The following is a 16,827-nucleotide window of genomic DNA, read 5'->3' on the forward strand; positions in this document are numbered from 1 at the left end:
GTCTTGCACTCCTCGCATTTCATATTTATATCTCCCTTCTCCCTGAATGAGAATCCAATAGCCATATACGTACTCTCTTACCAAATCTTATACATGAATGAAAGAATTTCAGAATTACTACATCAGCCCTACTCCGCATAAGTGTATTAAGTGAAACTCAAGATTTCTTTGAAGTTCTTAGAATATATCCTACTGAGAGTATGCAGAGAATTGTGTTCAAAAGTTATTTGAATTAATGTGTAGTTGTTATTTGTTTGATATACAGTTAGGTTTATTTGTCGTTGTTGGCATTCAGTTTTAGTTGCTTCCCCGTTCTTATTGACTTGTTTTTTGAAACTTGTAAAATGTTAACATCGTTCAGAAGTCAAAGCTCTATAAAAAAGGCACGATACAAATCCCATTCCCCTCCGTATCCCTTCTATGTCCTGCCCACCCATCCTCTGTAGGTAAACAATTTTATCTTTCTTATTTCTTTTTGTAAAAATAAGCAAATACAAACATATTTCCCTTTTTTTCTTATACAAAAGGTCGCATTCTACATATACTCTTTGCACAATGTTTTTTTCCACTTAATGACATATTCTGGAAATCATGGCCCATCAGTTTACAGAGGTCTTCCTCATTCTTTCTTTTTAATAGCTATATGGTAGTCTGCTGTGTAGAAGTATCATAATTTATTCAGCTAATTTCCTGCATGTGGGCATTTAGACTATTTCCACTGTTTTGCTATTATGAAGAACGCCAGAATGGGTAATCCTATGCATGTTGTTTTGATACTGTTAGAGATGTATCTTGAGGGTAAATTTCTAACTTCTGTGAAAGGCTAATTAAATAGACATTTCTGGAAACACTGAGCAAGAAAAAAGATGCAGATACACATAGTAGGAATAAAAGGTACCATAATTATAGATACAATAAGAAGTTTAAAAGATCAGAGTACATTGAACGATCTGGGGTAATAAATTTGAAGACCTGGAAGAACAGGACACATTTCTGAGAAAGTACAGCTTCCCAGAGATCGCCAAGAGGACATATAGAATTTGAATAGACTATGAATAGAGAGAAATTAAATCAGTTTTTCAAATATATGCACCAAAGAACAAAGAAACAAAACATCACCAATAGACTCCCACAATCTTTTTTTTTTTAAAGATTTTATTTATTCATTTGAGACACAGAGATACAGAGAGAGAGAGAGAGAGAGAGAGAGCATAAGCAGGGAGAGAGGCAGAGGGAGAAGCAGGCTCCCCACTGAGCCAGGAGCCCAATGTGGGGCTTGATCCCAGGACCTGGGATCATGACCTGAGCCGAAGGCAGACGCTTAACCCTCTGAGCCACCCAGGCGCCCCTAGACTCCCACAGTCTTCCAGGTGACTACTCTCAAGAGAATAACCAAACTCAATTTTCGCTTAACTCCTAAAAGAGAATAAAAAAGAGGAAATGTCCCCCAATTCATCCATGAGACACTTTGAGACAAATACCAAGAAGTAAATGGAAGAAAGAAAAATTATAGGCTAATATCACTTAGGAAATTACATCTAGAAGTCTAAGTGAAATAATAAGTTGAATCCAGCAATGCATTAAAACATGTCATCACCAAATAATTTTTACCAAGAATCGTAACATAGAGAATGTATTAATATAGTTCATCACATTAACAAATTGAAGGAGAAATGTGATAATCTTGGTAGATTTAGAAAAATCATTTGATAAAATGAAACAACTCCATTTATGACTTTTAAAAAAAAAAGTGGATTAGATTCAGAAGGGAAGTTTGTTAACTTATTGAAGTCTATCAAAAAAATAAAATCCCAGGGCGCCTAGGTGGCTCAGTTGTTGGACGTCTGCCTTCGGCTCAGGTCATGATCCCGGGGTCCTAGGATCGAGCCCCTCATCGGGCTCCTTGCTCTGCAGGAAGCCTGCTTCTCCCTCTCCCACTCCCCCTGCTTGTGTTCCCTCTCTTGCTGTGTCTCTCTCTGTCAAATAAATAAATAAAATCTGTAAAATAAAATAAAATAAAATCCCAACCCCAAAGCAAGCACCATTCCTAAAGATGAAACAGGTAAAGGTAAATTCTTAATGTCTGGAACAGGGTAAGAATACCTGATATCCAACATTTTCCTGGAAGGAGATGTTGCTAGTCTTTCCTAGAAGACCAGCAAGTACAATAAGATATGAAAAAATAAATAAGTAGTAATAGGATTGGAAAGGAGGAAACAAAATCATTCATGAAGATAGACAAACTATTGGAGCTACTATTTTTAGAAGATGTCTGGTTGTAAGACCAGTATAAAAAAATTGTTGGAGGCCCATGAACCTATAAAAAACATTTAGAATATGATATATTTTTTAAAAAGATAGCATTTATAATAGCCCTTAAAACTATAAGGTACAGTGGCAGCATTTTTCTAGGTATGTCTCCTGAGACAAGGGAAACAAGCGAAAATAAACCACTGGGACTACATCAAAATAAAAAGCTTCTGCACAGTGGAGGAAATCAACAAAACTAAAATTGACAAAACTACCAAATGGGAGAAGATATTTGTAAATGATACATCCGATAAGGTGTTAATATCCAAAATATATAAAGCACTTACATGACGCAACACCAAAAACCAAATAATCCAATTAAAAAATGGGCAGAGGACCTGAATAGACATTTTTCTAAAGAAGACATGCAGATGGCCAACAGACGCGTGAAAAGATGCTCAACATCACTCATCATCAGGGAAATGCAAATCAAAACCACAATGAGATATCACCTCACACCTGTCAGAATGGCTAGAATCAAAAAGATGAAATAACAAGTGTTGGCGAGGATGTGGAAAAAAAGGAACCCTCATGCACTGTTGGTGGGAATGTAGACTGGTACAGCCAGTGCAGAAATCGGTGTGGAGGTTCCTCAAAAAATTAGAGATAGAATTAGCATATGATCCAGGAATTCTATTTACCCAAAGAAAATGAAAACACTAATTCAAAAAGATACATGCAGTCCTATGTTTATTGCAGCATTATTTACAATAGCCAAGATATAGGAGCGATTCAAGGGTCCATCCATAGATGATGAATGGGTCAGGAAGATGTGGTATATATGTATACCATGGAACATTACTCAGCCATAAAAAGGATGAGATCTTGCCATTTGTGACAATATGGATGGACCTAGAAAGTATTATGCTAAGTGAAATAAGTCAGACAGAGAAAGACAAATACCATACGATTTCACTTATATGTGGAATCTAAAAAACAAAACAAATGAATAATCAAACAGCAGAAGCAGACCTATAAATATAGAGAACAAACTGATTATTAACCAGAGGGGAGGGGTGTAGGGGAATGGACAAAATGGGGTGAAGGGGAGTGGGAGATTCAGGCTTCCAGTTATGGAATGAGTAAGTCATGGGAATAAAAGGTACAGCATAGGGAATATAGTCAATGGTATTGTCATAGTGTTGATGGTGACAAATAGTAGCATCTCTCTCTCTCACACATGCACAAAGTATCCCTGTTTCAGTGAATACTGTCTTGAATTCTACTTCATCTCATATCAATATTTCTATTCTCGTTTTATTTGCCCTGTAAGTCATTGCCTACACCTTTGTATGAGTGACATTTAATTTCTGTGTCGTTTTGTATTATATGGCTCCTGACAAACTATAGCTGAATTTTACTTCTTCGCCCAGTTTGAGAAACACGGTCTTTAATTTTAATAATAAGTTCATATTTTTTCTGCCACTGGTTATTGTGACCACTTATCCCAGACATCAGGCAGTTGGTTGGTTGGTTGGTTGGTTGGTTCACTAAACTTTGCTGTTGTTTCCACTTCTTTTCCTGATTTGTGCTAGAATGATCTTTTCAGTTGTCCTTTGGTTTCTTAAGTAGTTTGGAAAGGGAAACCGCCTACTTTTCTCTAATTACTATTCATCTGTAATATTTTACATACTGGTTCCATTATATTTACCCTATCAATATCAATAATTGAATAATAAATATGACCTTCTCAACCCTCCCCATATAAGAAGAGACTTTTTTTAAAAGAGTCATTTGTTTATTTTAGAGAGAGCGTGCGCACGTGCGTCGGGGGAGGGGTGGAGGGAGAGAAACTTCAAGCAGACTCCCCGCTGAGTGCAGAGTGCTACTCAGGGTGCATTCCCATAACCCATGAGATCATGACCTGAGCTGGATGCTTAACTGACTGAGCCACCCGGGTGCCCCAGGAAGAGACTTTTAACATACCATTTTACTCCACCCGCTACCATTTTACCCATACACACCTGCCAAGATTCTGGAAATAATTTGAAATTTCATCAGATTTTTTGAATCCTTGCTTAATTAACACCTGTATGAAACTTCTCAATTACTTAGGCTGTGTGTGTGTGTGTGTGTGTGTGTGTGTGTGTGTGTGTGTGTGTGTGTGTGTATTCTATGTTTGGCCGGAGCACTTCTTTGAATAATATTCAGAGTGTGTGGGCAATATACTTTTTGAGTCCTTGCATATCTGGAAATGTCTTTTTTTTCTCTCTCATACATGAACAATAGTTGGCCTGATTCTCTTTTCCTTTGTAGGTAAACCTCCCCCACTCCCCTTGGGATCCTTTGGTATTTTTTTCTCTTTTATCTTTGGAGTTCTGAAATATCCTCAGGATTAAAAAAAAAAAATCTTCTCTGTATATTTTATAAAATTATACAAGTAATACATGAATATGTTCTTTGGAATTCAAAAATACCACCAAGACTTTTTTAAAGAATATTTTAAAAGTTATACAAGTAATACATGAATATGTTCTCTCAGCTCAGAATTCAAACAATACAAAAAACGTAGAAATTCCCCTGACGAAGCTCAACCCCAAATCTGCTCCCAGAAGTAATCTCTGCTAGAACTTTGATGTGAACTTTCAGGCTTTTTTCTAGGCATTTGCATATATAGGAATAATCATTTAAACATTCTTTTCTGTTTTGTATTTTTTCCATTAAAAATATAACAGTGTACTTAATTATCTGCAATACCTTATTACACTTAGCAGTTTGCCTACATAAAGATCTGCTTCATTCATTTGTTTCTTCCTGCTGAGTAGTATTCTCTCCCCTAGTGATGGATTTCGGTTGTTTCTGATTATTTGCTATTGGAAATAATAGTGCTTGTGTGAAAAATCCTTGTGAACTTCTTTTTGTACAAGTATGAAGACTGCTCAGAGGCCCATTCTAGAAAGTGAATTTGCTGTGTAAATGGCTATGACCATTTGCATTTTTGACAGCTATTGCCAAATTACCTTTCAGGAAGGCTATATTTCACTACACCTTAGTAACATTGGTATTCCTATTTTTAGACTTTTTTGTACACCAACCTGATGGGAGAAAGGTAGCATCTCACTATGGTTTTAATTTTTATTTCCCGGAATACCAAAAAGATTGTGCTTCTTTTCATCTATTTATTTACCATTTATATTTCCTCTTCTGTGACTTACCTGTTTACATTCTTTGTCCATTCTTCCATTAGTTGTATTTTCCTAATTGATTTGTAAGAGTTCTTTATAAATTTGGATAATAATCCTTTGAATTATATACATTGCAAATCTCTTCTCCCAGCTATTTCCCCTTCACTCTTTGGTGTCTTTGTTGTGGAAAGTTTTAAATATTGATGTTTTTAAATATAATGATCTTTTTGGGGCACCTGGGTGGCTCAGTCAGTTGAGCGTCTGACTCGATTTCAGCTCCTGTCATGATTTCAGGGTCCTGAGATTGAGCCCCACGTCGGACTCCGAGCTCAGCTCAGAGTTTGCTTGGCGTTCTCTCTCTCCCTCTGCCGCTCCCCATGCTCTCTCTTTTTCTCTAAAATAAATAAATAAGGGATGCCTGGGTGGCTCAGTTGGTTAATTGTCTGCCTTCTGCTCAAGTCAGGATCCCAGCATCCTGGGATCCAGTTCCACATTGGGCTCCTTGAGCAGCGGGGTGTCTGCTTCTCCTTCTGCCTGCCGCTCCCCATGCTTGTGCACGCTCTCTCTGACAAATAAATAAAATCTTTGAAAAAATTAAAGAAAATAAATAAAGAAGATCTCTTAAAAATATATAATGACCTTGCCTTGGGTTGGGTTTGAGTCCTGGTCCACCTTTTCACCTCCATCTCCTTTATTAAAATAAGCAGATTTGTGAGAGTCATGTCCAGGAATCAGCTCTTGGATGCATTTATCAATTCTTCTGTTTCCATTTTCTAATTTATTCATTTCTGCTTTTGTTTTTATAATATCCTTTTTTTTCCTCTTTGGTGTGTTTGTGGGGGTTTTTTGTTGTTGTTGTTTTGGTTTGGTTTTTTTACCTTGAATATTTATTCTCATTCTTTCTTTCTAATAAAAGTGCTTAGGGCGGGGCGCCTGGGTGGCTCAGTCCTTAAGCGTCTGCCTTCAGCTCAGGTCATGATCCCAGGGTCCTGGGATCAAGCCCCGCATCGGGCTCCCTGCTCCGCGGGAAGCCTGCTTCTCCCTCTCCCACTCCCCCTGCTTGTGTTCCTTCTCTCTCTGTGTCTCTCTCTGTCAAATAAATAAATAAAATCTTAAAAAAACAAAAAGTGCTTAGGGCTGTGAATTTGCTTCTGAGTATATCTAATACCTGGCTGTATCTAATATGTGGTAGTATAGGGTGATCTGTTTTTATTTTCTAAATGAGTTTGAAATTATGGTTTTGAATCATCTTTAATCAGTTAGATAGTCAGAAGAACACATTTCATTTTATTTTTTAAAAGATTTTATTTATTTATTTAGAGAGCGAGCGAGAGCAGTGGGGAGGGGCAGAGGGAGAGGGAGAGAGAGACTCTCAAGCAGACTGCAGGCTGAGCGCAGAGCCAGACATGGGGCTCGATCTCACGAACCTGAGATCATGACCTGAGCCAAAATCAGGAGTCAGACGCTTAACTGACGGAGCCATCCAGGTGCCCCCAGAAGAACACATTTTTAATCACAAGTGATTGGCCTCTTTAAGATGTATTCTTTTGTCATTATTTTCTACTTTGTTGTATTTTGTTATGACCTCTACAGTTCTGCCATTTGAGATGTATCTTGGTTTTCATTGTAGCATACTATATGATTAGACCAGCTGGGATTAGGACCATCTGCATATTAAAAAGTTCAAAATAACAGTGGCTTAAATAAAATAATTTATAACTCTCTTATGTCAAAGAAGTTTAGAGATAGGTGGATCCCCATAATGCTACCAGGAACCTAGACTTTCATTTTTCTACACCATTCTCAGTGTTGGCTTCTGTCATCAAAATTACCTCATAACCCAGTATGGTTGTCAGAGTTCCAGCCATCACATCTATATTACAGGGAGGAGAAAGATGGGAGGAGTAAAAGGATGTACTTCCCAGTGGGTCAGTTCCCTTTAAGGAGACTTCTTCAAAGTCTCACACAACAGTTCTGTTCACATTTCGTGTAGAATCCCCCAACTATAGGGATTCTGTTACTAAGAAAGAAGGGAAGAATGGTTAATATATAGGCAAAAAGAATGTGCCATAATAATTTTAATAAATATTCCATCAACACTTGAGAAAGAAAGATATATCATTTAGCAATATCATCTCTTTACCAAACCAGAGAAGTTGAATTCGGGGCTCATTTCCCCATAAGAGGCCCAGTGGACCCTTACTTATACAATTAATGGCTACCATTAACTGGGATGAAGTAGCTAACCCAAGGGACACCAGCACTGTCTCTGGTTCACAAGGTGTTATTTTTTTTTTTTTAATGACACCCCATCATTTTCTACTCTCTTCTTCCTACCCAAGACGAGTCAGTTATTCCAAGGTCACTCGAGCCTTGCAGGCATCCTGGGAACTTGGGTGCTCTCCACTTGTGTGTGGTTCAGGGGTTTACTGCTGAAACAGATGCTGTGAATGTCCTCTGAGGACCAATCCTCTCCCAGCCTGGAGCAAATATCCCTCTGTGAATAAATGTGTAAGGTATGAAAATAGGGTGCGCTGGCCCTGAGATCCTGTATGAACACTTGACGGCGGAGAATGGGCAGCATGAGCTGGGACATCTCCGAGCAGGTCTCAGTGGTGGCTGGAGCCAAAATGACAATGCTCACCTAACCCCACTTCCTAGTCCCAAATATTCATATTCCAGGTTTCAGAATAGCTGGCCCAGAGGCCAGGGCCTGCGAGGAGTCATTGGACAAAGAGAACCGGTGGCCTTCTATCTTGGCACTTTGACTCAGATAAGCAATCAGAGGGCTCATGGTCCCATTCCTTCCTGGGCCACGGCCTGGCCTCGCATGGAAGGAGCACCGTGGCTGTTCTAGTCCTTCTACCAGAGCCTGGCTCCCACTGGCCACATCAGCTCCCCTAAGGCCCCCGCCGTCGCCTGGTAGCACTGAACATCTCAGCAAAAGCCTGGTCTGAAGGGGACTGAAGGTTCCAGTCCACACCTTAGGGAAGCCCCTGGTGTGATAGAGTGCGTAAGAATTATATACATGCAGAAGCCACTAAAGTGCTTACCAAAATAGAAATGGGGTGCTGGCGAATGTGCTAGGAACTGGGTCCCTGAGTGATGAAGGGAAGAGGTGATTAAGTCTGGCAGATGCCGCAACTGAGATGCTTCTGGAAACAACATCCCCGCTTCCTGCCTAGGTGAGCATCCCGGGCGCGACCCCCCTGTGGTTCCCGCCTTGCCTGAGAGTAACCCCGCCCCCACCCTGCTCACTCTCCAGAGCTCAGGAGAAACGAGCTGGTTTTCTCCCAGAGGCTGGTGCCAGTTTAGTCAGCAGATTTCACAGATCCACTGGCACCCATGTAGTGTCTTATTTTAAGCTTAACATTTGAAGATGGGAACTTTTCCCCCTTCGGTGTGTGGCAAAGAGATCCCAATTTATACATAAGCATGGTGGCTAAGCCAGTGCACCGAGGCTGTTCCTGAGGCGAGTGCGGTTCATGGCACCTCTTCTTCGGGTACCTTCCCAAAAGAACCCCGCCAACCGTGGTTGCTTGTAACTGGCAGTTCTGTTCCCAGGTTTCCACTAAGCGGTGTGCAGCGCTGTCCCTTCCATGCACACGTGGCTGGGGGGAGGCAGGGCCACTGTGGTGGTCCCCGTCCTATCGTCTCTGCATTTCCCCGCCAGCCAGCCTGGACCCTGCACCCTTGGCTACCAGAATGTCTCACATGCCAGGAACTGGGTTTCTCTTGTGGGCCTGAGCTGCTCCCAGGTGCTCTTGCGCCTCCCTCCTCTGCCCTGAGCTCCCTGTGACACTGCTGTCCTCCTCTCCCTTGCCCCTGACATTTTTGAACCGTCAAAACTCAAGGCCCCAAACCCCCATATCCAGCTGGGAGACCGAGGATGGCAGACTGGAGCATCCCGTCAGTGAATCCGGGGGCCCTGCATTACATCCAAACCGGATCCCTGTCCTGGGACATTCAGAGCTGGGATTCTCCATGCTGAACCCTGTGGGTTTTAACACCGCAGGTGTGTGCGTGGACTTAGAAACCTCAGAAGGTGCTGGTGTGGGTCACTTCGTCTCGGGGGGCGGGGGGGTAGCCCACAGAGGGTTCACTTCAAGTGAGGATTTGGCTGTGTCCCAGAGCCTTCCTGGTGTCTCCCAACCCTCCTCATCCCAGACTCTGCTTTTTCACACATTTAAATGCCAGTCACAATTTCTTCCTGGCCTACCTCCATTGTAACCTGCCACCAGTCAGTTGGGCCCGGTTTATACCCTACAAGAGGTGTTGCTCGGTTAAGCTAGAATCGAGCGGTCAGGGACAAACATTTATTTGACAAAAGATACTCTCTTTAACTGGTTGGGATCCTTTAAATAGCACCCCTCATGCACTGAAGTGTTACTTTTCAGATCGTTAGCCACATAAATCAGAAGATGGAGACAAAGTAGAAGGAAAAAAACAGGCAAATTGTTGAGTCCTGGGGCCCGTGGCAGGTCTTTGAAAAATGAAGAGGAGCATTTTAGAATTGAGTGAGTCAGTGTGGAGGAAGCGGGTATGAGCCAGGGGAGTGTCGCTGTACCACTGAGGACTCCCAGGTATGTGGTAAGTGAATGCTGAGGTTCTCACCCCTCCGAAGCTTCTGGGAGCTCTCGAGAAAGACTTTCAGCAGGTTTGTACTACTGAGATGAATACTTAGCAAAGAAGGCAGGCAGGGTGCTGGGGGAGCGTGGGACAGGGGACCTAACTCATCTTGAGGGCCAGGGAGAGCTTCCTGGAGGAAATGACAACTAAGCTGAAACCTGGAGGATGAGGAGGGATTAGCCACGTGGAGCTGGGGTGGAAGAGACAGGGACAGTTGCTGGACCCTGTGCTGTACTCTGTACTCATCCCCTGACTTGGGTTTCAGCACCCCATTTTTCTGACACACACTGTTTCCTCTGGATTTTCTATACTTTTAAAACATCTTTCTCCTATCCCTTGAATCGGTTTTGCATGGGCGGCCGTCAGGGAAGTGGGGGCTGCTCAGTTCTCTCTTTCTGATCCCCAGTATCATAGGACATAGGATTGTGACCAGCAGCCTTGCTCCCCTGTCCTCATCTTCTGCTGTTCACAGCCCACCTCTGGCCAAGCAGCTCGGGGTATTTGGTGGTGGCCCTCTCCCCGATCGAGACCTTATCTCTCTGCAGAGGTTAGAATACTCCAAAGGACGAGTCTCGAAGGGAAGATGTGATTTTTCTTGTGGGCTAATTGCCATATGGGTGCCATTGGCCCCATTCTGGATTCTGTCCTGAGATGAGGCTCGGGCACAAAGTGCCCTTCTTCCTAGACTGGCTGGGGCAGCCCCAGAGTTGGGCTGTTGGTCACCAGGTGGAATGACAAGCTAGGCTGCTCCGGAACCAACATCACTAGTGAAGACAGTTCAGGTGCACTGTAATGGTGCAGAATTTTGGACCACAAAGCACAGCATAGTCACTCTTCATATATGGCAACCCCTGTCTGAAACAGCTATTGCTAAGACAGTGCTGTGTAACAAACACCCACAGCATTTCCATGGCAGCCATAAGCATTTGGTCTTAGGGGTCTGTGATTAACTGGAGTTCAGGTGGTCTACACTGTGCTTGATCGAGGCAGTCCTGCATCTCACTGCGGGTCTGGGGTCAGCTGGGAGTCAGCCGCCACAGGCTGTCCTTTGCTTCCTGTGCCTCTCACCCTCCTTGGACAGGGACGCCAGTCAGGGCGCATCCCCTCATGGCCATGGTAGATGCACAGGATGGCCAGCAGAAACACGTATGCCCTCTGAGGCCTGGGCTCTGGGCTGGCACACTGCCACCTCATCCCACAGGCACCTGGCCATGGCAAGATGTCTAGCCAAGCAACGCCCAGAGCATGGAAATACATTCTTCCCATGGCAAGGGTCTGAATGCAGGGAGGAGTGAAGAATCGGGACCAAACACTCAATCTGCCCCTCTCTCCAAAGGCCCACCCCCCCCTCCCGTGCAATTTGGACCTTAGTAAAAGGAGTAAGGAAGAAACGGGCGGTGGTGGTCATGGTCTTGGTCCATCGTAGATCTTTTCTCTGACCAAGAATTCATGTTCTCTCTCTCTCTTTTTAAGATTTTATTTGTTTATTTTAGAAGTGGGGGCAGGACAGGAAGAGGGAGAGGGAGAAGCCGACTCCACACTGAGCATGGAGCCCGATGAGGGGCTCCATCCCAGGACCCTGAGGTCATGACCTGAGCTGAAATCAAGAGTCGGATTCTTAACCGACTGAGCCATCCAGGCGCCCCCAAGATTTAATGTTCTTAATAATGAATTAGCAATATTCTTCTAGGACATACAATACAGTGTGGGTGCAGCTTTGTGCTGAGTACTCTGGGCGACATCAGAGAGATAAGCCCTGATTCTACCTTCAGGAGCTCGCTATCCTTTGAGGCATGAGGCCTGTGCTCAAAGACAAGATGGGGGCAAGATGATGCTCAATTATGTAATGCAGATTGTAGAGTTCAGAGAAAGGAGAGACCAGCAAAAACTAGAAGAGAGTGAGATAGGAGGAGAGGAACGATACTGACACTTTACACCTAATGAGTACTTGCTGCCAGCCAGACACTGGACCAGATTCTTTCCATGCCCTGCCTCCCCCATGGCCATCCAGAGAGGTCCCAGGGGTGTCGCCATTTAACAGACAAGGAAAAAAAAAATGGAGGCACAAAGAGCTCAAGCGATTTGTGCGCGGTCACATGGTTGGTAAATACTAGAACCAGGATTTGGGTGCAGCTCTTCCTGTGACCAGAAGGCTCTGGTTAATCACCAGGACCCATGGCCGGCGACTTGAGGGGAAGTGGGCAGCAAAAGTGGACAGATGTGTGAAGAGGACAGCTGCCAGGGGGTGGGAGCTGCGGAGGGGACCCCAGCCGTGTTATGAACTATAAATGGGAGCAAAGATAGGATGTGCGATTTGGCCAAGGTCCTGCAGCAAGAGAGGGTGGAGGCTGGGCTGGAAATTCTGGCTGTTGGCTCTCCTTCCACTCTCCCTGGTACCAGCCGCTTTCTGGGCTCTCTCCACCCGTCTGCGCGGCCACGCCTGAAGCGTTTCCCTCTTGGAAGAGGTGCAATCCACTGGCATTGAAGCCGGGTGGACTGGCTCCCTCTCTCTATCCATCTCTTTCCTCCTTTCCCCTGCCATGTTCTGGAAAGGGCAGCGTGGGGGAATGTGGGCAGGTTGCACCAGAGATATACATCTGAGAACTGAAGGAACATTTATTTTTAATTTCGACTTAAAAAGAAAAAAGGAAGTTATAAAATATCTGCTCTTGCTCCTGGGACTGTGCAGATGGTGCTGCGTGTTGCCTAATAGGGAATGGGGCTGGCACCCATGTGCTCCTGGCCCCAGCAGCCTGACTGTAGGACCTGCAAAGTGGGATCCCTGTTCCCCTTGCCTCAGCCTCAGATGGTTCCCTTGGGCCCCGTTTGGGGGCAGAATGCAGCATGGCTTTCCGCTGCCTCTAACCTCACCCTCCGCAGGTCTGCTGATTCTTCAAACCTCCTCCTTTAATGAGACCAGTCTCCTGACTGTTCCTGCTCCCATGAGCGTGCACTCTTGCCCCGCTCCACGCACGTGCACGCACATCTCAGCTCCATCCCACCACCTCCTTCCGCAGTCAGAGCACACTGATCTCTCCTTCCGGAGCGCTGGTTTGGGTGTTCGCATTTATCAACTTGACATACCCAAGTACCTGATTAAACCGTCTGGTCATTTCCATGTCCGGATATTATGGATCTTCTTATACATTTTCCTGTTTGGTCTTTGTGTTTATTGTGGTTAGATGCCGTATATTCCTCTCTTCCCGTATTCTCTCCGTTGAGAGCACCATGGAACCTGGTGCATAGAAGATGCTTGGAAATGGGCGTGGGATGATGGAGTGTGATTCTTCCTTTGTGCTCAGGTGAATGAGCTGGAAAAGGAACCCCTCAAATCAGAGAGTTGGGGCCCTCAAACCAGGAATCAGGAGACCTTTCTGACTCTCTAGCTTGCTGGGAAGCCTCGGGCAAATCACGGAATTTCTCTAAGCCTCAGTTTCCCCATTTGTAAAATATAGAAAGTAATCTTTATTTTGTCTGAGCCCCAGAGTTCTGATAAGGATCATGGTAAGTGACACAGGGGAAATGGTTAGCAAAATCAATCAATCAATCTCTTTATGAACACATAAGGAGTCAGAGGTGCCCAGCATGGTTAGAGCAGGAGGTTGGGACAGGAAGCTGGCCAGCTTTGGGCAACAAGGAGAAAAGCTCACAGGTTACAAGGTGTGTGTGTGTGTGTGTGTGTGTGTGTGTGTGTGTGTGTGTGTGTGTGTGTGTGTTACACAGCCTAGGTACTATTTCAGTTTAGTTTAGGCTGTGGTTTATTCTGAAAGAGACTTGATGTCACATTAAAAAAAAATGCCTGACACCAGAAAATACAAGTGAAGACAAAAATGAGAGAGAAGTTTAGGAAGGGGAAGAAGCTAGGAGTAAAGTTTGGGCACAAAATGCATTCAGTGAGGGTCTGTGCACTGGACAGATGTGAGCCATGGAGATCTGGCCTGACCTCCTTGACAGTCAGTGCAAAGAGAGACATGGTTAAATGCTCAATGTCTGCAAGACAGATGCAAACCGGATGCTCAGAAGTATAAATTTCTGAGCCCGAGAGTAGAAAAATTTCCTCCAGGAGGATTCATAAACGGGACTCTGCGATGGAAGGAGCAATGAGTGTCCTGGACAATGGTTGTCTGGTAAATACAGCGAGTCCCAAGGGGCTGTATCTTATGACACTTCTGATGGCCCAAGCTCAGTGCAGGGGGTGTAAGGGGGATTGAGGAGGAGAGGACAATGTGGTCCATAATATACCCATGCTCTATAAACCAACAGATTAGGGGAATGAATTGCTGAGTTCCCAACAGTGAAGAACAGCTTTTATCTCTCCAGGCTTTGGGAGGCGGTCAGACATGCACAAGGGTACACAGACATCCACACGTGTATGCACGCGTGCACACACACACTTGCTGGATCGCATTGTCGCCTCCCAATTTCAGGCCTCTCTAGACTCAGCTTCCTCTCTGTGGTCTGGCTCCTGGTGGCTGGAGCCTGACTAGGAGGAGACCCTGGGTTCCCAGCGATATTTCTCTTCTGGGCTGGGTGAGGAGGGATTCCCTTTACAGGCAATGGGGCAATCTCAGTTGACTTCATACCTGCTACTTGGAACCCAAGAATAGAATTTTAAACCAAGGTAGGACCTCCAAGCTTAACCCCTTCACTCTATTGGTAAGAAAGCTAGAGCCCCAAGGGCACTGTATTCTGTTGGAGACACTGTTGGCCGGAGATCACACAGGCATGGGGCTGAGGCTGAGCTCTAAGCTCTCCTGATTCTCACTCCAGTGCCCTAAGCTGTTGCTGCAGAGAAAAATCAAGCTGGGATCTCATTTTGGGGAGAAAAATCTCATAAGATAATTCCTCATTGGAGCGATGGAATGGCTTTACATTACATAATTTTATTCAAACTGATATGGGCCAATAAATATAAATGTGTGTGTGTGTTTGCTGTCTTAAAACATTTTAATGTTTAAAACATGATTTACAAATGCTGCTGAGGATGTCTAGAATTTGATTTACTGCATAGTATTGAATGTTTATACTTACTCCTTACAGAAATTCTTGCCAAAGAGCCATTTTATCTACAGGAATAATAAATAAGTCAATATGTGGATGGTTGTGCACATTTTTCCCATATGCAGTGGTATTTGGTAGACATTATTTTGCACACAGCATTCAAAAGGTAAACTTGAGAGAGACACATGGATCCCTGAAGTCCAAAGTTTGGCCAGTTGTCAAGATGAGACAGTTAATCTTGACTTAAACCAAAAAAACAAAGTCAGCAAGTCTAGCTCTTAGGTGACATTTGGGTTTTGGGAATAATGAATTCACACCTAGCTACTGGTACTCAAAATGATTTTTATCTGGGATGCCTGGGTGTCTCAGCCGGTTAAGCGTCGGCCTTCCACCCAGGTCATGATCCCAGAGTCCTGGGATTGAATCCCACATCGGGCTCCTTGCTCAGTGGGGAGACTGCTTCTCCCTCTGCCTCTGCCGCTCCCCCCTGCCTGTGCTCGCTCTCTCACTCTCTCTGAAAAATAAATAAAATCTTTTTAAAAAATAATTTTTATCATCATTTTATTTTACTTTTTTTAAAGGTTTTATTTATTTATTTGAGAGAGAGAGAGCATGAGCTGGGGGAGGGGCAGAGGGAGAAACAGACTCCCCACTGATCAGGGAGCCCACAGCAGGAGCTCCATCCCAGGACCCTGGGGTCATGACCTGAGCCGAAGGCAGCTGCTTCACTAACTGAGCCACCCAGGCATCCCTATCATCATATTTTTTTTTAAAGATTTTATTTATTTGACAGAGAGAGATAGCAAGAGCAGGAACACAAGCAGGGGGAGTGGGGGAGGGAGAAGCAGGCATCCCGCGGAGCAGGGAGCCTGATGCGGGGCTCGATCCCAGGACCCTGGGATCATGACCTGAGCTGAAGGCAGATGCTTAACGACTGAGCCACCCAGGCGCCCCCCCATCATCATATTTTAATCCTCACAAAAAATCCTATGGGGTGGCCAGGACATGAAAGACCCGGGTTAGCTGAGTGGAAGTAAAGATGTTCCTTTGGTTTGCTTCTTTGTATTGTCCCCTGCCCCCAGTTTTGGAAATGATACATGTCCAATGTTTAAAAGAATATAGGAATATTTGAGAAGACTGAGAAAGTACTGTGTCACCTGACCTCCAGAGACATCTACATGCTGGGCTATAGGCTTTTGCTTGGAGAGAGGTATATGCCTATGTTTGTGTATATGGTTATACATACGATGTGATTTCTTTACAAAAGTGGGATTGTGCTGTGATAGAATTCCGCAGCCTGGTTCACGTGCATCGGGCACCATCCCACTGTGGCCAACAGTTTATATGTATACATCATCCACCTCAGTTTGTACAGATCCAGTTTACTTTGGTTCGTGGCTGTGTCATTTTTCTTGGCAAACGTGTAGGATGTTTCTTTTGCTTTATCCAGGCTTTCCTCTCTTTCTCTCTCGCAGGTAGTTGGTCTTCTCTTGCCCAACCAGACACTGGCATCCACTGTCTTCTGGCAGGTAACAGTCCCTGGCAACAGAGGGCTCCTGAAGGAAGGACCCAACACGTGCTCGTTAGAACTCCCTGTCTCAGTGTCTCCCCTCCAGGCCGCTCAGGGAAAGTCACCCCACTTTCCGCCCCTCCCTGCCCTGTAGCCACTGGGGGAAGCCCAGGACTTCGGATTCTGCTGAGCAGGTCCCAGCAGCCCACACCTAGGCCATTTTATGTGACTCTCATTTTTGCACAAGGGGAT

General features: G+C 44.4%; 1 protein-coding gene across 12 annotated transcripts in view; it reads left to right on the forward strand.

Annotated features, from left to right (window-relative positions):
- The window catches only part of SFXN5 (sideroflexin 5), a 114,980-nt gene that overhangs the window by 40,854 nt on the left and 57,299 nt on the right, over window positions 1-16,827 (forward strand). For all 12 annotated transcript variants that reach the window (XM_028116165.2, XM_028116172.2, XM_028116175.2 and 9 more), the window contains one exon: window positions 16,541-16,594. In XM_028116165.2, the coding sequence (XP_027971966.1) occupies window positions 16,541-16,594 (54 nt within the window). The remainder of the gene's footprint in view (window positions 1-16,540; window positions 16,595-16,827) is intronic.

The sequence above is a fragment of the Eumetopias jubatus genome, unplaced genomic scaffold (assembly GCF_037043125.1).
Source record: "Eumetopias jubatus isolate StellerSeaLion01/CBP00866 unplaced genomic scaffold, mEumJub1_p1.0 scaffold_9, whole genome shotgun sequence".
Taxonomy (NCBI): domain Eukaryota; kingdom Metazoa; phylum Chordata; class Mammalia; order Carnivora; family Otariidae; genus Eumetopias; species Eumetopias jubatus.